At 40.5% G+C, this 21,861-nt stretch overlaps 2 protein-coding genes across 2 annotated transcripts; both read right to left on the bottom strand.

The window, feature by feature from the left end:
• Positions 1-345: 345 nt before the first annotated feature.
• On the bottom strand, positions 346-7,928 carry LOC109972347 (guanine nucleotide-binding protein subunit alpha-14-like). Its single transcript, XM_020621130.1, has 8 exons — positions 7,485-7,928; positions 6,263-6,380; positions 3,933-4,117; positions 3,334-3,488; positions 3,005-3,133; positions 1,845-1,974; positions 1,536-1,689; positions 346-1,011 (listed from the first exon to the last, which is right to left on the bottom strand). Exons 1-8 carry the CDS (start codon positions 7,617-7,619, stop codon positions 821-823), a joined length of 1,197 nt encoding a protein of 398 aa, XP_020476786.1. The 5' UTR covers positions 7,620-7,928; the 3' UTR covers positions 346-820.
• A 1,014-nt stretch (positions 7,929-8,942) lies between these two features.
• On the bottom strand, positions 8,943-21,854 carry LOC109972348 (guanine nucleotide-binding protein G(q) subunit alpha-like). Its single transcript, XM_020621131.1, has 8 exons — positions 21,077-21,854; positions 20,660-20,800; positions 14,881-15,065; positions 13,055-13,209; positions 12,665-12,793; positions 11,737-11,866; positions 11,102-11,255; positions 8,943-10,328 (listed from the first exon to the last, which is right to left on the bottom strand). Exons 2-8 carry the CDS (start codon positions 20,793-20,795, stop codon positions 10,138-10,140), a joined length of 1,080 nt encoding a protein of 359 aa, XP_020476787.1. The 5' UTR covers positions 20,796-20,800; positions 21,077-21,854; the 3' UTR covers positions 8,943-10,137.
• Positions 21,855-21,861: the final 7 nt, after the last annotated feature.

Genomic DNA, 21,861 nt, shown 5'->3' with positions numbered 1-21,861 from the left:
TCGCCGAGAACCTCTTCACTTACCACTATTCAGTCCCAACAGTTAGACAAAGCTTTGCAAATTGCTCACCATTGTATGGCACAAAGGTTGCTGTCACAGCAAGTCAATCAGTGTGGCCACTCCTGGAGCCTGAGCACAGAGAAGTGACGTCCAGAAACATTCTGGTTAATCAGTGTCATGCAGCTGCTGTCATATATCTGGACCATAAATTTGTTTCCCTCTCTCTTTCTATACACACATTTCTATCTATACATATGGGCAGAGAGAGTAAACATAGAGAGATAGATGGATACATAAATAAGATAAAGAATGGCACACAACAGAGTTTGTTTAAAAAACATTACATGTGGTTTAAATATTTATATTTAGTTAAAATTCATGAAAGCGATATCATAGACTCCATAGTTGTTGTACACATAAAATCATTAGCCTTGATAACACCCTGCAGATTAACTTTCGACCCCTCCTCACAGAGCTGTGAGTAGGCTAACCTGCATTTCTGTTCAGCAAGACTTTGCGAAACCAGTTTGATGACATTTGCTAATGCTTTGTTAAACGAATGAAATAAAAGGAGCCAGTCTCCAATAGCTCAGTCATCTGACCCTGCAGTTTTCAATTTCTGTCCCGTAGCAACAGAAAACATTTGAACCTTTTATGAATCATGGTGATGCAAACAAATGGTACTTGATGCTGAGATGAATGCCTTACTTGACACCGCTGTCTCAGTGCACGACAGCACAACTGATAAAATGTCCATAAGAGTGTTACAACATGTGAGGAGCTTCTTGTTCCTAAGAGTGGAAGCATCATATTGTCCTACTTATTCCAAGTTGAACTTTTCAAGGTTTTCCCTGAACAGTGTATCTCGGACGGCTTTGAAGACGACTCGGATGTTCTCTGTGTCCGTGGCGCAGGTAAAGTGTGTGTAAAGGGGTTTCTGATGCCCACTGTGCTGCTCAATGTACATTTTCAAGATGAACTTTTTTGCAGATTCAGCATCACACTGAGGTCCTGTGGGGGGGCAAAGGGGTCAAAATCAGGATGAATCTGTGTAATATCAAATGGGCAATGCCCAAAATCACATGGTTCTGCACTACTCCTGGTATAACAGACCATAGTTTACTCCATAGTTTTCATTAAAAGTGAAAGTTCAGACATGCACATATCATGGACAATACTTTGCTCCACTGTAGTAGTTTCATTTTTGTTTAATCTGCCCATAATTTTCTCAATTCATTTTAAAAGGCACAAATTGTATCAAATCTGTAAATAAAATGGTTTGATCAAAAACACAAAGGTATTTAAAATGATGTGAAATAGACTTCAAGCAGCAAATCATCGCAATGAAAGAGCGAGAACAAGCAAATATTTGGCATTCAGAGTGAAAAATAACAAAACATTAATAGATTATCAAAATAGCTGCAGATTATTTTGTATCTGTGGACTCAGCTTTTAATGATGAGTTATTTCGGGCATACGGTAGCTATGAATGCTGTTTTAACACATGCACAGCAAAGAGAGACCACATGGTTTACCTTTATAGGCTGGGAAGTAGGTTGCCAGATGAGACTGTGTGATTTTCTCCTCTAGCAAGTCTGTTTTGTTCAGGAAGAGGATGGTAGAGGATTCTTGAAACCAAGAGTATGAGAGGATGGTGTGGAACAAGGCGAGGCTCTCTTTCAGTCGATTCTAGAGGAGAAGGAAGATCATCTTAAACAACAGGAAACGGTCACCTGAACAATACTCAATAAACGGAAATATTTTTAAAGTTGGTGAGTAAGTAAATAGGTATTGGTTACAACTATAGCCATGTCAGAAGAAGACTGAACGGTTCATGAGCTTACATCATCTGCATTTTCATACAGGACCTGATCATACTCGCTGAGGGCTGCCAGGAAAATGATGGAGGTGACGTTCTCAAAACAGTGGATCCATTTCCTCCTTTCTGAACGCTGACCGCCGACATCCACCATCCTACAGACACATGACCACTGACTTAGTAAAACTGGAACAAAAGCTCCAAGATTATAAAAAAGAAAAAAGGTACCAAGAGTTGGAGATGATCGTTACCACTCTCATACCTGTACACTAAATATTAAGACAAACCTTATCTTAACATGAATATTGAAACGGGGGAACAGCTAGACTGCCCATAATCAAACAAACAAAAGTGTAAAAACAACAACCTGTGGTTTTGCTGACAATATAAAACCCACTATTTTGTCGTTCATTCCCTTTACATTTTTATTTATTGTACTGATTTGCAGTTGCTATTGTTGCTTGTAGGAAATACAAGTGGAAAAAGCTAGGAGAAAGCTAAGAACACAAATCCACAGTGATATGGGCTCAACTAGCAGCAGAAACATTAGCTTGATGTTTTTATGGTGAAAAATTGTGAGAACCCTGATACGATCACGGTCACTGCACCAGCTGGTATTTGCTTTGTTGGTTTAGAATCTGATTAGCAAACAAGAATTAAAACATCTTTAATCCAACTATGCAAAATATATTTTATCAGTGATATAAATTAGAAATAATCAGCTTGTTGCACAATGATAATCTCATACCATGGAAAATTAACAGTGTAGACTTTAAAATGTTTTGTTGGTGTAGGAATAGAAGGCTTGTTGAGTGAGTTTGGCAGTGAAGGGACTTTTTGGACTGAACCATGCTAGCCTTTTCCCAGTCTTTATGCTAAGCTAGGCTGCTGACACAAGCTTCACGTTTAGTGTACAGACATCAGAGGAGTATCAATCTTCTCATCTCAGTCTCGGCAAAAAAGTGAATCAGCACATTCCCAAAACTATTGCTTTGAGAAATTAACTCTATGAATTTGCCAAAATGCCATATCATTTCACCAAATCCCCAAATTAATGTTTCAAAACATCAGAGACATAGAAGGAAATTCATGGATTTGAGGTCACTGCTGGGTGAGGAATTCTTATTTGTGTGTTGTTCTAGTTAGAAAACCTGAAAAAATATTTCTGAAATAATAAAGTGCTACCTGAAGATAACTTTTGACAGGTTGAAGGGGTACTCGATGATGCCTGTGGTGGGCACCCGGACCCTCAAGATGTCCTGCAGTGTGGGGATGTATAACGGGGCTGTGATTCTGTCGATGTCGCTCAGGTAACTGAAAGGTTAAAAATTCATCCAGTTTAAATATTCTGACACAAATTTTAAGGGAATATCACACAGAAATTTGCACTGTTACATTTTCAAGTTTCATTCGATGTGAATTCATAACTCTTAAATATGAACTGATGAATGCAAAAAGCTTTAGCTCTCTAGAAGAGCTCTGCAAATGATCTGATATGAAATGTAAAGTCTTACTATTTGGCAGAGTCAGATAACTGGAATTCCCTCCTGCGGTCGTAGCACCTTTGAACGCCGTGGTCATTCCACACTTCCCTAATGGCGTCCGCCTGCCAGGCCTCCAAAACAGACACCTGGTCTGTCTCCACTTGGCTCAGTTTCTCTGCGTGGCTCTGACACACACAAAACATCCACAGGGGATTTTTTTTTTTTTATTCTAAACACAAATTTTGAATCTTTGATTGACCTATACAGTAAGCAGACGCTCATTAGGCGAGAACTGCAACAGAATTCCATCTAGAACGAGATGGATTTTGTGGACACCAACAAAACCCTAAACATGGAATTCTGGTTGGTGTGACCACCTGTCATATCTAAACAACTGCACTGATCACCAGTTTCGTACAGACATTCATATCCCCCTCAGGATGAACTGTAATTGCTTTGGCACTACAGGTCTATTGTCATAGTGAGAATGCTAACATGGTAACATTATCATTTAGCTCAAAGCCTCAAGCATGGCTCTATAGTTATGTTATCCTGTCACTGACACACTGAGCTTTATATGCAGAAGACATCAATACTGCCTTAATAAAGAAAAAACTACAGTTTCTCACAGCGTTCTTGACGTCGACGTAGTCGATCTGTAGAGTGCGCATGGCATCAATCAGCATCTGGATGGCTGTGATGATGTTCTGAAACACCAGCTGGGTGAAACCTTTCCTGTCAGCTTCAGTGTATCCACTACCATGAATGATCCTCAACTGTTTGATGAAAGTGCTCTTCCCACTTTCCCCAGTTCCTATAGGCGAATGAGATAAATGAGACCGAAGGGTGAAAAATGGAATAAAATCAATGTAATGACAGAAACAGGACATCGGTGTAACGTACTAGAAAAAACAAACATCTCAACATCAGTTAGCTGCAGCTGAAACAGGACTGTGGTAACAAAATAACAAAACACTGGTTGTATTGGTAGTTTTTATCCCTAAGCCACATACAGTATGTAGGGATGCGTACTTGTGAGTACATATATGCAGGATGTGTTTGTATAAAACACCCCATTACTAACATTTTATTTATATTGTTTGTGTTTTTACTTGCACATACAAACAACAAAAACAGATTAAATAAAAACAATCAAAAAGACTATACAAAGAATATAAATTGAAGATGCATGCCTTTTATGCCAGTGCATTTTCTTCCTGTAAATTAAAATTGTGCCGCCTACTTTGTTAAGGGAAGGTTTGTGTTTGATCCATGCAAGTCGATGTGTGTCAACAGCCATGTGTCCTTGAGTGAAACACTGCTTCCTGCCTTCTGGTTGTAAATTACTCTTGATAAGAATGTCAGCCAAGCACCTAAAATGCATAAAAATGTTAACCATTATACCGACCTTTACAGGAGGATACTGTTCTCCAAACAGGCTAACTCCAGTTGAGGTTTGAAGTAGCGCTGACCTTTAAACAAGGGTCCTTCATGTCTAATGTGGTGTTTCCAACATAACCAACAGTCAAGCTTTTTTCATAGCTCTGGGGGAAAGAACCAGGCAAACTAAACTATTAGGAGCTATAATGTATTTCATGAAATATTTACTCCATCACAGTTGTCAAAAACGTACTCTGCACTACTGTGACACCTTTTCCCTTCAGTCTGCACTTTTAACTTCTATGTTTTGTTCATGCTGACAATTCAGACAGAAGCAATGAAACAAAAACAACAACAAAAAGCCTGTGTGCGCTGAACTGACCTGACCTTACAATGAAGCATTACCTTTGGAGACTAATGTGCTATGTGCAAAATCACCAAGCATATAAAACCTCAACAGATTCAGGCTATATCCATGACACTTAGTCTAGTTTTATGAAAACATGCAGTAGTGCAGCTTGAATGAAGAAAAAACTTATTATGAAGATGGTGACTCATCAGGGCTTCACCAACCATGTGAGGAATGCAAAGGGTAACTCATCTACTTTAAAGGAAACAAGCAGCCAAAAAAAGCCTATTGATCCAGATACTTGTGCTGGATTTATCAGATCAGACCAAATGAATCACTCCAGTCGAACTTTAATGTGAAGTACGCCAACCCCCGTTTCCACACTGTCATCCCTGATGAGACTTCAGCCACACTACTGGCATGGCAGTCTATATTAGCTGTCGGTACAAATACTCTGGCCCAGATGAAAATCTCTCATAAAAGATTTCGATGCTTCATGGTCCCCAGAAAATTACATTTTTTTGTTTTGGTGAAATATTACTGAATGGATTGCCACAAACTTAGGTACAGATATTCATGGACCTCAGAGTGAATCCTGATTATTATATATACTTGTTTTGTATGTAAAATATCTGAAAATACATGACCATTTTCTGAAATGGCTGGACAAAAGAAATTAAGACCAACTGTCCAAGACCCAAAGATAGTTTTATCATAAAAGACAACAATAAGCAGCAATAAATAAACAGCAACTGAGCAGTCCAAACTGGTGAATTTTGGCATTTTTTGCTTGAAAAATGACTGTTGATTATCATAATAGTCGTTCATTTTCTAGCTATGAACTGATTCATTGTGCATGGCCTATTTTGGTCACAGTTGTTTAAAAAATGACTAAGGTATTCCTACCAAAATGTTACATCTACATCTCAACAAACCAGACTAGATGGATCATCACAGGAAGGTCTCCCTAGAGGAACTAGCTTCTGTTGAAATATCATAAAGAACAAAGGTATTAGTTAAGTTTTTTTTGTTTTTATTTCAGTTTAGCCCCCACCCCCCATATCAAAATGTAAACAGGCCAACTTGCAGTCACCTGGGCCGTGACCATCAGAGTCTCTAGCGCCTACTGTGAAAACACTTCAGTCCATTTGTAAGCGAGATGTAAACACTAACATCCACATTGTAGTGATCCGTTTTGTCTCAGAAGGTGAACACTTCCGTCGCACTCACCTAAAAGCAGCAGCTTCAACTCCCGGTGAGATTCTCTTTTGTCTCGACGAAGTTGTCTTTCTATTTCTCGGTGTATCCGGAGTGAGTCCGCTTCGTCTGCAGACAGGCAGCACTCCTCCATCGTGGTCCAAGTTGACCCGCAGCCGACGGGGATTAGTGAAATGAATGGATAATGACTTTTGTCGGACCTGCCAGGGAAACCTCTGTCTTGGAACAGGTGTGTCGGTGACTTTCGGCAGTCATTCTTCCTCATGCACGACCTAGCTCAGGTGCAGTTCACATTTCTGCTGTGCAGGGAGATAGACAGGCAAAGAAAGGTAGGGAGTTTCAGCTCGACTCCCATGGGCCGCTTTATGTGACTGTCTCCACAAGAAAATCATCAAAACACATTATTCTTTTTGTGCAAAAATAAATCCGCCAAGTTTAGGTGAAGTTAGCAGTAAGAATCATCACTCATTCACTTCAGATTAGATTTGGAAAGTACTTAGTCTAAGCACTTTAGTCTTAGCATTTTACTGCACAAATCTGCCCTAGGCCGCCCCCAAGTCACAAATTTGTAAACCTCCCCCAGATCCCAGTAAATAAATCCATGCACAACTTAAAGCTGAAACCAGTATTCAATCAATCAATCAACGGAAAATGAGGGGAGACAATTGTGATGCATGAAAAAGTGTTTAGAGTAACTTAAGACCAGGCTAAAAGAAGAAGAGTAATAGAGAGAAAAGGATTTCACCGCCCTCTCTGGCTGACAGATTCAAGTGCTTCACCCCTTACTGGTGCACAATGTCCAGTGCATACACTCAACTGTGTGTGTTACACTAGAATACAGACACATCCATGCAACATGATGCCATAATAGGGCACCACAAGTGCTTTAACATACTGGATGTCACATGGTATTGATATAAAACCTGCTGTATAATTTCCCAAAGAAGACACAAATAAGCAGCACTGATACCTATTAGAGCTGAAACAGTTATGTAAAATAGGCCATTTCTGTCTTTTGACAACTGATCAGTCATTTAAACATTTCAAACTATTTTAAGTTAAACATTTTCTGGCTTCACAAACATGAGGATTTCCACAAGGGAAAAAACTGCTATGGACCATTTTCTTCTATTTTTACAGATAAAACAATGGATTAGTCAAGAAAATGACCATATTAATAATGAAAAAAGGTGCAACCTTAGTGTTTTTACATTCAATCAACATGTCTGACTACCATCGTGGTCCAAGTTGACCCGCAGCCGACGGGGATTAGTGAAATGAATGGATAATGACTTTTGTCGGACCTGCCAGGGAAACCTCTGTCTTGGAACAGGTGTGTCGGTGACTTTCGGCAGTCATTCTTCCTCATGCACGACCTAGCTCAGGTGCAGTTCACATTTCTGCTGTGCAGGGGAGGCGGGCAGATGGACAGGCAAAGAAAGGTAGGGAGTTTCAGCTCGACTCCCATGGGCCGCTTTATGTGACTGTCTCCACAAGAAAATCATCAAAACACATTATTCTTTTTGTGCAAAAATAAATCCGCCAAGTTTAGGTGGAGTTAGCAGTAAGAATCATCACTCATTCACTTCAGATTAGATTTGGAAAGTACTTAGTCTAAGCACTTTAGTCTTAGCATTTTACTGCACAAATCTGCCCTAGGCCGCCCCCAAGTCACAAATTTGTAAACCTCCCCCAGATCCCAGTAAATAAATCCATGCACAACTTAAAGCTGAAACCAGTATTCAATCAATCAATCAACGGAAAATGAGGGGAGACAATTGTGATGCATGAAAAAGTGTTTAGAGTAACTTAAGACCAGGCTAAAAGAAGAAGAGTAATAGAGAGAAAAGGATTTCACCGCCCTCTCTGGCTGACAGATTCAAGTGCTTCACCCCTTACTGGTGCACAATGTCCAGTGCATACACTCAACTGTGTGTGTTACACTAGAATACAGACACATCCATGCAACATGATGCCATAATAGGGCACCACAAGTGCTTTAACATACTGGATGTCACATGGTATTGATATAAAACCTGCTGTATAATTTCCCAAAGAAGACACAAATAAGCAGCACTGATACCTATTAGAGCTGAAACAGTTATGTAAAATAGGCCATTTCTGTCTTTTGACAACTGATCAGTCATTTAAACATTTCAAACTATTTTAAGTTGAACATTTTCTGGCTTCACAAACATGAGGATTTCCACAAGGGAAAAAACTGCTATGGACCATTTTCTTCTATTTTTACAGATAAAACAATGGATTAGTCAAGAAAATGACCATATTAATAATGAAAAAAGGTGCAACCTTAGTGTTTTTACATTCAATCAACATGTCTGACTATAGAATGTAGAATGATTGATTAAATGTGGCCAACAGCCTCCTCAAGCCTTCAGCCATCCTTGCACATCACTAGTGCCATGTACTGCTGCCACTTTACTCTCAGCACGTGTCCTCTACCAAAAATAAAGGTTCCGTGCCACACTACATAAACCCTGTGTACAACATTAAAAATATGGACCTCTGACGGACATGCTGCTGCAGCCAGATGGATGCATCACAGAGGATTTCAGGACTAGCACTGCTCCAGATGAGCCGATGGAGCAGCCAAGACAACAAACACATGAATAGCTAACCAACCGTTTGCTGCAGCCGATTTGTAAACACAGACAAAGAATGAAAACATGAGTAGCAAAATGGCCATTTATTTAACCAATCCGATTAAAAATACTAAGACTGCATTAAGATATCACATTGACATCTAAGCATACATTGAACTAAACAAATCATTAACAAGAGTTTTGTAAACATAAGTGCTGAGATCAGCTGTTTGTTTTTTTAATCCATGCATTTGCTATCCTTAAGTAGTACATCAATCTATAAAATAGATCAAGTACACACTATTTAAATGCCCCCCAGAGATGATTTAAACAGTTCTATCTCGCTTAGCCTTTCAACACGGGTGAAAAGAACCTAGCAAATTACCATGCTACCATGCAATATTTACAATATGCATTCAGATAAATAACGAGGCAAGATCAGAGACCATTTTAGCAAATGATTTTTAGAAAACAACCCGATGTACATGAATCGAATGAACAGTATTCTACAAGCTATGGCATGACTTAAAAAAGGATATGCAAATGTCCCTACGAAACATGTTACCTGTTTAAGAAAATGCTAATGCTGAGCTTGCACAAAGTGGTTTAACAGTGAACAACACCATCACAGACAAAGTGTACAAATATAAGTGACAGTGACCACAGAGAGAGAAGATCAGCAGAAGAGCCAATGATACAAGAGAACCAGTGTTTATCTGTGATAAATGTATTAGTGTTAATTATGACTTGTTTCCCATTAAATCAAGACAAGCTGAGCATGTTTAGAGTATTTAAAAGAGTTTTTAACTTTAAAAAAAAAAAAAACAACTGGGACCAACCTGGGTTAGTGATGTGAGGTGCTGCATGTAGCAAGTCTTCCACAGATTCTCTGAAGGAGAAACCTACCATAGTACCTTACTAGTCCTCGGAGGCTTTTGAGGCCACAAAAACACTGCTTTCCATCTCTAGCTATCCATGTGCATTTACACCGTTACCGAAGAAAAATGTTCACAACAAGCTCCATAAATTTCTGCATGCACAGACTCCACACTAAGGCAGCACTTTAATTGTCAGGAAGTAGCTGGAGACATCCATTTTCAAAGAGCCCAACAGGAAAAATTAAATACATCAGTAGTACATGGTCATTTTGGCTCTGTAGCTTCTCAATTTCCTGTTTTGAATGACAGTGCTTAGTAGCAGTGTAAGGCAAACTGAATTACTGCAGAGCTCTCCTGGCTGCCAGCTGCACAGAGCCGATTGAATCACACCAGCAACAGCACTATCTTAAACCAAGTTGTAGATCTCCAGGTTTTCAAACAAGATGTGGTCCTTCACCGCGCGGAAGACGAATCGAATATTGTCTGTGTCTGTAGCACAGGTGAAGTGGGAGTATATCCTTTTCTTCTCGTTAGGATTGAGACTGAGAAACATATCTAAGATGAATTTCTTTCCTGCTGTGACATCCTGCTGGGGACCTGGTAGAAGGTTACAGAGAGGAAAAAACAGCACATGAATGTAGCTATGGTATTTTCTGTAGTGACAATGAGGCACTATAGCATAAAATAGTTGGGCAACATTTAAGTGATATTATGTAACCACTGAAAGATGCATACCACAGTCTTCCTCTTATAAATTAAAAATTTAATCCATTAAAAAAACAACCTCTTGATCTAAAATGTTATAATCTGAAAGTCAGTTCATGTTGATTCATGGTTTTGTGTATCTCAAACATTTCAATAGTTTTATCACAAAAGTAAAACAAGAAGTAATACACAGATTGTTTCACGCGTGTGACCCTGTTCTACTCGCTGTCAGGTCGACCAACGATGATAAACTGCCAGGTCTGGACAATAATGTCATATTAGTAAATGTTAAAATGGAGTGTAAAAATAGTAACGGCAGCACAAATAGAGAATTCATGAAACTGACTCAGTATTGTTTGGTTAGCTAACATTAGCCAGCATAAGATACTGGTCATACCAGACCAAGTGATGCTGCAGCAGTGAAACTAGGCAGTGTGTTAAATTAAGTAAAAGTGTGTTATTGTTTATGAGTTCAAATTTTCATCTGCAGGATGAATTCTTCCATTAAAAATTACACAATGTCACTTTAAAGACAGCTAATCTAAATACCAACAGACAGACAGACATGCTTAACTAAGTCACTGTAATAGTATGTTGACAACATAGATACTATCACACTCGGCTGCATTTTTATGACTGGTGTCAAGAATTAACCGTCCTCTTACCATGATATTCAGGGAAGTAGTCGACCAAATGTGAATACATGATTTTCTCCTCCAGTAAATCAATTTTGTTGAGGAACAAGATGACTGAGGAATCTCTGAACCACTTGTAGGTTATGATTGTTCGAAACAAGGCCATGCTTTCTTCCATTCGATTCTTAAAAAAAAAAAAAACATGACACAAACATCTCAGCATGATCAAAATTATGAATTCAGATGTGTTAGACAGCAGTACTTCAGCAGTGACTGCCTCTGTGAGTAAATACAACTGGTTTATGATCTCACTGAGTGAACAGGCCCTGCTGAGAGGTGCACTTTGCTAAACGGAGCAACTAAAGAGCTCCCCCTGCAGGTGATCTTTGTGCACTGCCACAAAAAGGGTCACTGTGACCAGAAAAGGAAAGTTAGGAAATCAGACTAGTGCTGGACTTGGTAGACATCTAGGCCATCATCTTCACCTAACAGGTTTGGCTTTGAACAAAACAAACTATCACTTTGTTTTCCACTTCCTCTCAGCAATTTTTATCCCAAAGTGAGCACCTTTCTTTCCCATCTACAGATTCACAACACAAATAGGAAAAGATTAGCTTGTTAAGACTTGTTAACATTTACTTTACAGACAGCAGGCCACATTTTACCTCACTGGTCGACTCAACCAGGACCTGATCATACTCGCTGAGCGCCACCAGGAACATGATGGAAGTGACTTTCTCAAAACAGTGAATCCACTTCCTCCGCTCTGAACGCTGGCCACCCACATCCACCATCCTACAGCCACAGGTTTAAGCAATCATTAAAAAAAAAAAGATCATACTGCTCATTAACAAATAGTTATACTCTTCAAATTTTCAGGCACCACTAAGGTAATTAAGTAAATTATTAAATTCCTTAATAACAGTAATATAATAATAAAAAAAAACATTGAAAGGTAAAGTGGGCTAAATTCTGGGAGTGGAAACTTTGACAGAGCTGATAAAAGCTAAAAAGCTACTGTATTAAGGGCCAGAATAATACTATGGACCTTTGGCAATTAATTGTTTAACAAGGTCTATCTATGCTCAAACAAGACCAACTGCTTCCAATTTGTGACTCTACTTCCACAGAAATGCTCCCTAGTTTTATCAGGAAAGGAGGGAAATATGATTAAGGATCTACAATCATACCAGCAGCTCTGTGAGGCAGTAGTCAGTGCTTTGAGATCAATGCTAACATTAGCATACTAATGTGGCCACAAAGACACTATGACAGTAAGCAGGTATAATGTTTATCAATAATTGCTAATCAGCACAAAGCACAAATTTCAGCTGAGGCTTAAGGGAATGTCATTACTTGACCTGACGGTGGCGCTAAATAAAAGATCGGTATCATATAAATTTGTTACAGTTCAGTCTGAGAGGGGGGATGAATGGGTGCACCAAATTTCATGGCAATGTACCCAATAGTTGTTGGGATATTTTACAAAAACTGTTCAACTTCATGACGGAGTTAGAGAAAAAGTCAACAGGTCACCAAAATCAGTAGAACACACCATCTTACAAACCACGAGTGTCACCACAAAACACTCACCTGAACACCACCTTCTCCAGGTCAAAATGGTACTCTATAATACCTGTTGTGGGCACTCGGACCCTCAGAACATCCTGCTGGGTTGGCAGATAAGCAGCATCAGCAATTCGATCCAAGTCATTCAGATAGCTATTAGCACAGGAAGACAATGCATAGTTAAAATGACAACAAAACCAGTTAAAATGAGTCAAAGAACCAGTACATTTATTTAGTTCTTCAGTGACTCTTTAAATAGTGTTTCCTTGCCTTTAAACCTTGTGTCAACAGCCTTAAATGGAATAACCACTCAAGACAAAACCCTCTGAGTGCATTAAACAGACAACTGGCAGAAGAAACACTAGAAACTATTTGGCAATGTCTGAGGAGTAATTAGTCTCTGTTTGCACTCACTATTTGGTCGAGTCTGAGAGCTGGTATTCCCTCTTCCGACTGTAACATTCCTGAATCCCTGGGTCACTCCACAGGCTCTTGACTGCATCCACATATAGGCTTGTTAATGTTGTCACCTTGTCCACATCAACCCCACTGATGATACTGGCGTTGGCCTGAACAACAGAAGAGAAATTAATGACATAACCCAACACTTTCAGAAACAAATGGAGTGATTCATAGAAACGAGCTCATGCTTTTGTTCTTACACACTGTCACTGAAGAATTATGAATGTGGATGTTAGAGGGAAATGGTGACCAAGCAGGCCTCAGAAATAGTCATAATAGGTGGTAAGGCTAATTCTAATGGTTCCATACTTCAAAACCTGATTTGTACTACTAATCATACATCAATGGCATGATCAAGGACAATCCAGCAACTCCATTTGTACTACAATTTTCTTAAGTCTCTACATCCTTGATTGACCCAGAAGTTGTTCCAGTCGACCAAAGACGCTCCGAGTCTCTTATATCGCTTCTGAGGACCGAGGAGACTGCTGGAGGAGCCATGACCGAGGATACACGAGACCATCCTTCACAGACGTTTTTCATGAACCGACACACCCCTTTATCAGAAAGCAGTTGGTGACTGGACACTTCAGATGAAGAATAAAAGGAAAGGACGTCCCGTTTCCTCGAGTCCTCTCTCGTGTTTTTTTCTGCATTTTTTTCCTCACATCTTACATTAAGGATAAGATGCAAGTGAGGGAAACAACAACAACCCATATGAGAAACACCCACAGACTGTATATAAAGATGGACGATGTGACAGCTCCCCAGAAGTGAAGCCATCACAAGTCAACCGCCCCCTGGTGGCTGACCGCAGGGTAGGTCAGAAACCTCTCCATCTCAGTAGATGGGACTAAACATTAAAAAATAAATAAATAAATCAAATGCAATTTCCCCAAAGCTGATTGTTATCCGTCATTTTTGTTAGATATTATCACAGTGATCTGTGTATAAATGGTTGCTTTTCTGACAAGTTTGTAATAAATTATTCAATGATATAAAAAGGGGTGCATTTCAGATGATCCGACAGCTACTGCACAGAATCTGGTTGCAAAATGCATCACAAAGTGTAAGATGGCAGCCCCTGTATTCACATTATTTTGGTTTCACGTTTGCATAGTGGCAGAAAGTGGTGACACATTGTCCATCTTTATATAAAGCCTATAGCCTGTGATCTCAGAACTTCATTCTTACTGTTGACAAGAAAAACGTGTAACCCACATGCTGACTCTGACTTGGTTAATGTTTACAAAACATCCTCCTCATGTTGTTACAGTACACAGGAAATGGACTCTCCTGGTCTGGGTATCAGCCTTACTTGGAACTTTAACTTATATAGCATATTCGTGTGAAACAGCAACTCTGTGATTAATAAGCTCCTGCCTTGGCTACGACAAGGGCAGATCCCTGTTTGATTAATGGGGAATTCTCTGTATCCCTTCATATTCTGTCTCTTTCTTGTTTTTGGCTCAGTGCCACCTGTCTTTACATGACGGCAGTGTAATGTCACGTCTGCGTTCCAAAAAGACAGCCTCAATAAGTAAGCAAAACTCTAGCAGCAGGATTGCAAAACTAAACACCGTTGCAAATTATGGGAAGTACTTCACTGTGAATACACAATAAAACATGCTGCAGGCTCCGTGAGTGTCAGAGAAAATAAACCTTGCACACACTTCAGTGAGACAGTGTGTTGTAAAACCTCTTCCTCAATCTGTCTATGAGAAACAGCAAGGAAAAAAAAAGAGAGAGAGAGAGCAAAAAACACCAGCCTAGTCTACCTGGTTGTGTTCATACTTGTAGGGGATTTGTAATGTGTTCATGGCCTGGATCATGGCCTGCATGGCTGTGAGGATATTCTGGTAGACCAGCCTTGTGAAACCTCTCCTGTCCTCTTCAGAGTATCCACGGCCATGGATAATCCTCATCTGCTTGATGAAAGTGCTCTTCCCACTTTCACCAGTTCCTGGACACCACAACAGATACACAACATTACTGCAGATGCACATACATACCTAAAGGACAAGGCGGACGGCATTCTATATTTTAATTGTAAATAAATGCCATTAAAAGACCAAAATCAACATGTTAGACCATCTCTCAATACATCCCTCCCCCATTGTGGTGCATTCAGAGCAGCAGTACGCTCTATGAAGGATCAGCTCAAAATAACTCGCTGCCCATGTTCTTGATGATAAAGGAACACGTTATCTAATGAAACAACATGGCTCACTGATGCATTTTCAATCGTTTCTATTACATCTATTATGTCAGTTGTCAGTCCACCACTTTGGTCCAGAATGACATACCTCAACAACTACAAGATGGGCTGCCATGAAATTTAATAGACATTCATGTTACTCTCATAATGACTTGCAATCACATGACTTTTCATCATTACCAGGTCAAAGTTCCAATTTCTCCAGTATGTAATAATGATAAAATACTACGGCCAGCTATCTGCAAAACTAATGACATCCTTATCAGTCCCAGCTGTACTTTGCTGTGTTTAGTGCAAAGTAGCAAATGTTACTAGGCTGTAACGTTAAACTAAGATGGTGAACATGGTGAAAGGTATACTGTACCTGCCAAACACAAGCATATAAGCACTATCACTGTGAGCATGCTAATGCTAGTACCTAGGTCTCAGCATGGCTATGCCTAAGCAGAGCACCACAGAGCTGCTAGCAGGGTTGGACAACAGCGGGGTTCTATGGCTCTTGGAAATACACTACATCATACTTGTTAGTGGGATCATTTCATTGTTAGCTGGGATATCTTCAGAAGTCTTATCTTCTACCTCTGTCCGCTGTCTGTATTAACTAACACAATAGCAAGGTTTGGTATTGACAAGGTACCGTGTGTGAAGCACTTACACTCCCCACTCTTATGCAATCTTGGAATTACCTTAACTACCACAGTCTTGGTTGCGTCTTGTTTTTGTACCCTCGGGGCCTTTTGCTTATTCTTTGACTTATGTTTTACACACACTATTTTGCCATCTCAGCACGGACTATATCTTTTAAAAAGGCTGAACTAAAACAAGCTGCGGCATTTCCCCCCTGTGGCTGACATAGATGATATGACAGCGCACGCACATGGGCAACAGAGACCTTTGCAAGCAAAGTAACTGTAAATGACCTCCACTATCATTTAGGAGTTTTAAAGGAGACTACTATCTTAAAAGGTTGGTAAACACTTGATAGGACTATTTAGAATGACACTAAATTGAATATGGTGTAACCCTTAAAATGTAATGTGTCTTCTAAATACATGGTCATTGTTTTGTCAGCACTGAAACTATGCATGTGCTTTTCAAACCTGAAAGGGTGGTTGCATATTCAGCATGAGTCAGTCACTTTTGAAAGCAAAGAAACCACAACCAGTATAACTGGAGTACACCTTAAACTTACTCACAGCCTTGCTAAGCTGTCACTTCTCACTTACGAGTGTTAAAGAGGGTCAAATTTATGGTACCAGAGGCCTCAAGCCTCTGGTACCATATACCGTTACATGAACCACCACATCGTAAATGCTATCACATACACTGTAGGTCACAGAATGTGATAATATGAGCACAGTGGCTCACATATGTGAAAACTAGATGGCTATTTTCTCACCTGAAAAATATCAAAACGTAAGAAAGAGGCATAAAAAACTGTCCTAGGACAAGAATTATAAGAATTTTTTAGGGAATAATACATGTACCAATAATGGCATGATGTCACCGTCTGGTGCGGTGAAAGTTGAAACAGATCCGACTTTTTTGCCGCACCGGGTTGCATCGTTTTGCTGGAGCCCCCAGTCTGAACACTGCATCTTTTGTCAAGTAAGAGAAATAAAATATGGCCTCCATGATGATACAGCTATCAGATATTTACTATAAATGTATTTATTTTCAAACTGATGGGACTAAAGCGTCTCTACTCAGTAAGAACAGTCTGCTGTAATCAGTGGTGGAAGAACAAACACTGTACTTTACTTAAATACTTATACATGCCATTACTTTGCAAACAGAAATATTACGCTACATTCATTTGACAGCTGTAGGTACCACTGACTTCATGGATTAAGATTTTATGGACAAAATACCCATCTATAACCCATTTATAATATACACTATGTTGTCTATTACACAACTAAAAGACTGAATTAGTTAAATTTATGTATTTTTTTATTTTCAGTTTTGTTGCTGTTTTAGTATTATTACTTCAAACTAACACCACCTCAACCAGCCACATGAGTAAGAACATATTAGCACATTCATGCTACTGTAATATATTTAATAACACTCACATGGAAGATTTTTCTGTACAAATGCTTTTTCTTTTACTATTTTATTTGCAATTCACTGATAAGATTTATGTATTTTTACTTGAATAACATTTTGACTGCAGGACTTTTACTTGTAATGGTATTTTTTTTTAGATTGTGCTGTGTCACTTCAAACTAAAAGGGCCTGAATTCTTCCTCCATCGCTGGTTATGATGATTATGGTCTACTTGTTATGCTGTGGAGTTTTCTGTGGTGGGCTGTGCTGTGACCACACACAGCTGCATCATTTTTACAGTGCACATTAGCTCTTCATATGCAACCACAAACACATCATTATGCACTCAAGTACTTTAAAGGCTAATCAAGTAAAGGATATGTACATCTGCATTTTTTTACTTATTTTGTGAGGAGTTTCAGTTTATTTCTACCATACACTGGGGAATACGAAGTACTGAGATCTTTTACTGAAGCAAAGATAGTAATACCACAGTATAAACATACATTCAACAGTGTATTAAAAATCCTTGTCAAGTTTAAGTATGTAAGTAGTAACAGCAAAATGAGTTTTAAGTATCAAAAGTAAAAGTATTTGTTATGCTGAACATTAACCCGGTAGTTCCAAACCTGTTTGGCTTCTGACTCCATTCAAACAAACAAACAAAGCGTCTAGTTGGGGACCTTTTCAAACATCTATAACCTTCCATCCCAAACAAACTTTAAGCTAATTCATCACATTATGATGTGAACCAACCAACAAACCGATTAATGCAGGTAAAGACATCACCTTGGTGACTGCTTCACCACAAAAGCATCATCACATACTTCCAAGTCCAGTTAAGTCAAGGGTTTTGATGTCTATTTGTTGGTGAGTTGCCTTATAGTTCATTTATATCCAGAATTGGAAAGTGAATAGTCTAATCTTAAGTACATTTACTCAAAAACTATTTAATTGCGAGGTGTTTTAGGTAGTACTTGAAGTATTTTACTATTTTATTTGCCCGGTGCTCATAGCCGGGCTGCAGACACAACATCCACATGCTTTAATTCTTATCGGGGGGGACTTTAACCATGCTTCTCTCCCCTTCTCGGCCACCCTCTCAAACTTCACCCACCATTTAAATTGCCGCACAAGGGACCATAAAACTCTGGATCTAATGTATGCAAATGCCAGGAAGGCGTACACCTCCGCCCCCCTCCCCCCTCCCCCCTCTAGGTCGCTCTGACCACACCCTTGCCCACCTGATTCCTGTTTATACTTCAGTGGTGAAAAAAGTGTCACCTCAGGTCAGGGTACTAAAGGTAGGACAGAGGAGGCAATTGAGCAGCTGAGGGACTGTTTTCACACCACGGACTGGGATATCCTCTGCAGTCCTCATGAAGAGGACATAGACGGCTTCACACACTGTGTTTCGGATTACATAAACTTCTGTGTGGAAAATACCGTATCATCCAGGAGAGTACAGTGTTTTCCTAACAACAAGCCGTGGGTGAGCCCCGAGTTAAAAGTACTGCTAAATGAGAAGAAGAGGGCTTTCCTCTCAGGGGACAAGGAGGATCTGAGCAGGGTGCAGTGGGAACTAAAGTACATGATCCGGAGGTGCAAGGCTAGCCACAGGAGGAAGCTGGAGCAGAGCATGGAGAATAACAACGTGCATGAGGTGTGGAGAGGACTGAAATACATCTCGGGTCATAGTAAAAGTGGAGATGGTCACCAGGTTGTGGGGGACAAGGCCTGGGCAAATGAACTGAATCTGTTTTTTAATAGATTTGACTCTACCCAGTCCTCAGCCCCCCCCGACTTACTTCTCCAGGTCAGTTGTCTCCTCGCAGCTGCACTGCTCACACCTCAGCTGGACCTTGCCCTTCCTCCCACTCTCACGGGGGTTTCTCAACATCCCACAGCTCCTGAGCAGTCACCGCCCATCAGCCCCATCCGCCTCATGGCAGACCAGGTCCGGAGGGAGTTAAGGAGGATTAAGGCCAGGAAGGCCACAGGCCCTGACCACATCAGCTCCAGGGTCCTCAGGGAGTGTGCAGACCAGGTCAGTGAGGTGGTCCTGTACATGTTTAACCTGAGTCTTAGACTGGAGAGAGTCCCAGCCCTATGGAAGACTGTGTTGTCCCGGTTCCCAAGGTGAGTGGGAATACAGGGGGGTTGTTACTGACTTTGTGAAGTGGTGTGAGGAAAATCGACTGGTCCTGAACACCAGTAAGACTAAAGAGATGGTGATTGATCCCCGGTGGAAATCACCAGCACTCACTCCGGTGAACTTCCAGGGCTCAGTCATTGAGATTGTGGACACCTTTAAATACCTGGGGGTCCACCTCAACAACAAAATGGATTGGACTGAAAACACTGATGCCCTGTACACGAAGGGCCAGAGCGGCCTCCACTTGTTGAGGAGACTGAGGTCCTTTGGTGTGCGGGGGGCACTCATTCTGACTTTTTATGATACTGTAGTGGCATCTGCTGTTTTTTACGCTGTTTTGGGCTGGGCGGGAGGTAGCACGGACAGGGACAGAAAGAGACTAAACAAGCTGGTCAAGAGAGCTGGGTCTGTCCTGGGCTGCCCCCTGGATTCCCATCAAGGAGGTGGCGGACAGAAGGATGCTGGTAAAACTAACATCCATCATGCACGACCCCTCCTATCCACTTCACCACACAGTAGAGGCTCTGAACAGTTCCTGAACAGTGCAAGACTGTTACATCCCCAGTGTAAGAAGGAGCGTTACCGTAGGTCGTCCCTCCCCACAGCAATCAGACTGTACAACACATCAAGGTCGTTCCTCCCCACAGCAATCAGACTGTACAACACATCACTGCAGGGATAAGCTAGGTGAAAGTATGAGGGACTATGTAATAGTCAACTGAGGTGCAATACTCAAATCCTGGAGTAAAATGCATAGATAATATGCACATATGTAAATTCTGTTCTGATTATTCAAATACTTGATTCTGTCTATTTTTGAGTACTTGGAATTTATTTATCAGGATGTGTGTGTGGTGCTTGTTCTCATGGTGTTATGTTGTCTGTTCTCTATTGCTGCTGAAACACTTAAATTTCCCCATTGGGGGATCAATAAAGTACCTACCTACCTATTTTAACTGGAACTTTATAATTTGACTTCACTGCTTCTGCATAAGAAAATATTAAACTTGTTTCTTCAATATCAATTTAACAGCTATAGTTGCATTACAGATTAGACCCAAAATGCCTCGACCTGCATCAGCACCAGCTCCTTACTTCATTACTTCAGTAACAGGCCTTTAATACAGAAACCTACCCAACAGAAGCAGCTTGAATTCCCGTCGGGAGTCTTTCTCGTCCCGGCGGAGCTGCCTCTCAATCTCCCCATTGATCCTTCGAGCCTCCTTGGCCCCTGGGCTAAGGCAGCAAGCCCCCAAGGAGCTCAGAATCATTACTCCTGGATAACACAAACACAGATAATACTGGTTATACAGGAAGAAAAGTCCCCGAGTATCCTTAAGTCAATATATTTAGTTTAGCAGCTCCGAAATCCCCACAGCCTGCACCAAAACAATGTCCTCCTGAACTGGAAACAAGGCTTAAAGGCTTAACAAACATAAATTCGCAGTAGTACTTGCTCCGGGGGCAGTTTGTATTAGCTTGTTTCTCTCGTTGCGAAGAGGAAATTAATTTTGTGCAACAACTTTACAAGACTGAAGTAGCGAGTTTTTACCCTGGTAGCTGAGCTCCGGGCGTGGTGGGGTGAATATGGCGGAGTTTTACTTCATAGCGCTACAAAACGGCACAAAAACGGCAAAAGTCATTCCTTTGGGAAAAGGAGTTGTTCTGCCACCGTTCGTGGATCTGGGCGTTATTCTTCTCAGCGTCCACTTGTGTTTGGCCTGGCCCCCTTCATCCTGGGTGAAAACCAACATTGAAGCATGTGACGGAGGGCTGTGCTCTGATGGGAAACCGTGGAGGATTTCACTATTACATTATGGAAACACAGTTCCGGTCTTAACTACTAAACTACGGATGTATGTGACAGTTCAAGCAACAGGCTGGCGCGCCACCTTCACTGGAAGCTGATTACAACCAATGAAGACATGTCTGATGAAAGCACGAACACACGCTCGTTGAACTGTGTCACAGGCTTTATTTACTCAACACCTGCAGATACTACAGACATTAGACACAGAGACAGAAAACACCACTCACTGACTCCTCACAACAAACTGCAGCTTAACTTAAAAAAAAAAAGTTTTATTGTTTGTTTTTTTTTCACACAATCAAAAAATGCTTATGCAAGAATAAATGGATCCAACAGATCAGACATTCATGCTGCATCACAGCAAGTCCATCCCCGTCAGTGGCAGAAAGTAAATCAGACAAGAAAGAAAAGATGACCAAACTTGTCTTTATGGGCCCATTTCCTTCAAAGAAAGTAGTAGTGTAGTCTGGGCCAGTCGAAACACTCATGAAATTGCTGTTTCAAAGTAAAGATATATATATATATAT

The sequence above is a fragment of the Monopterus albus genome, unplaced genomic scaffold (assembly GCF_001952655.1).
Source record: "Monopterus albus unplaced genomic scaffold, M_albus_1.0 scaffold253.1, whole genome shotgun sequence".
Classification (NCBI taxonomy): Eukaryota; Metazoa; Chordata; class Actinopteri; order Synbranchiformes; family Synbranchidae; genus Monopterus; species Monopterus albus.
This window is presented reverse-complemented; position numbering and strand designations above follow the sequence as displayed.

Excerpts from the sequence above, each read along its gene's own strand:
- LOC109972347 (XM_020621130.1), bottom strand. The coding sequence starts at position 7,619 with ATGAGGAAGAATGACTGCCGAAAGTCACCGACACACCTGTTCCAAGAC. Across the intron at positions 3,489-3,932 it reads ACGTCGACGTCAAGAACGCT|AGCCACGCAGAGAAACTGAG; the intron begins GTGAGAAACTGT and ends TGTGTGTGTCAG. Across the intron at positions 1,690-1,844 it reads TGTATGAAAATGCAGATGAT|AATCGACTGAAAGAGAGCCT; the intron begins GTAAGCTCATGA and ends CTTCTCCTCTAG.
- LOC109972348 (XM_020621131.1), bottom strand. The coding sequence starts at position 20,795 with ATGATTCTGAGCTCCTTGGGGGCTTGCTGCCTTAGCCCAGGGGCCAAG. Across the intron at positions 12,794-13,054 it reads CTCTCAGACTCGACCAAATA|CTATCTGAATGACTTGGATC; the intron begins GTGAGTGCAAAC and ends CTGTGCTAATAG. Across the intron at positions 10,329-11,101 it reads CTACTTCCCTGAATATCATG|GTCCCCAGCAGGATGTCACA; the intron begins GTAAGAGGACGG and ends ACCTTCTACCAG.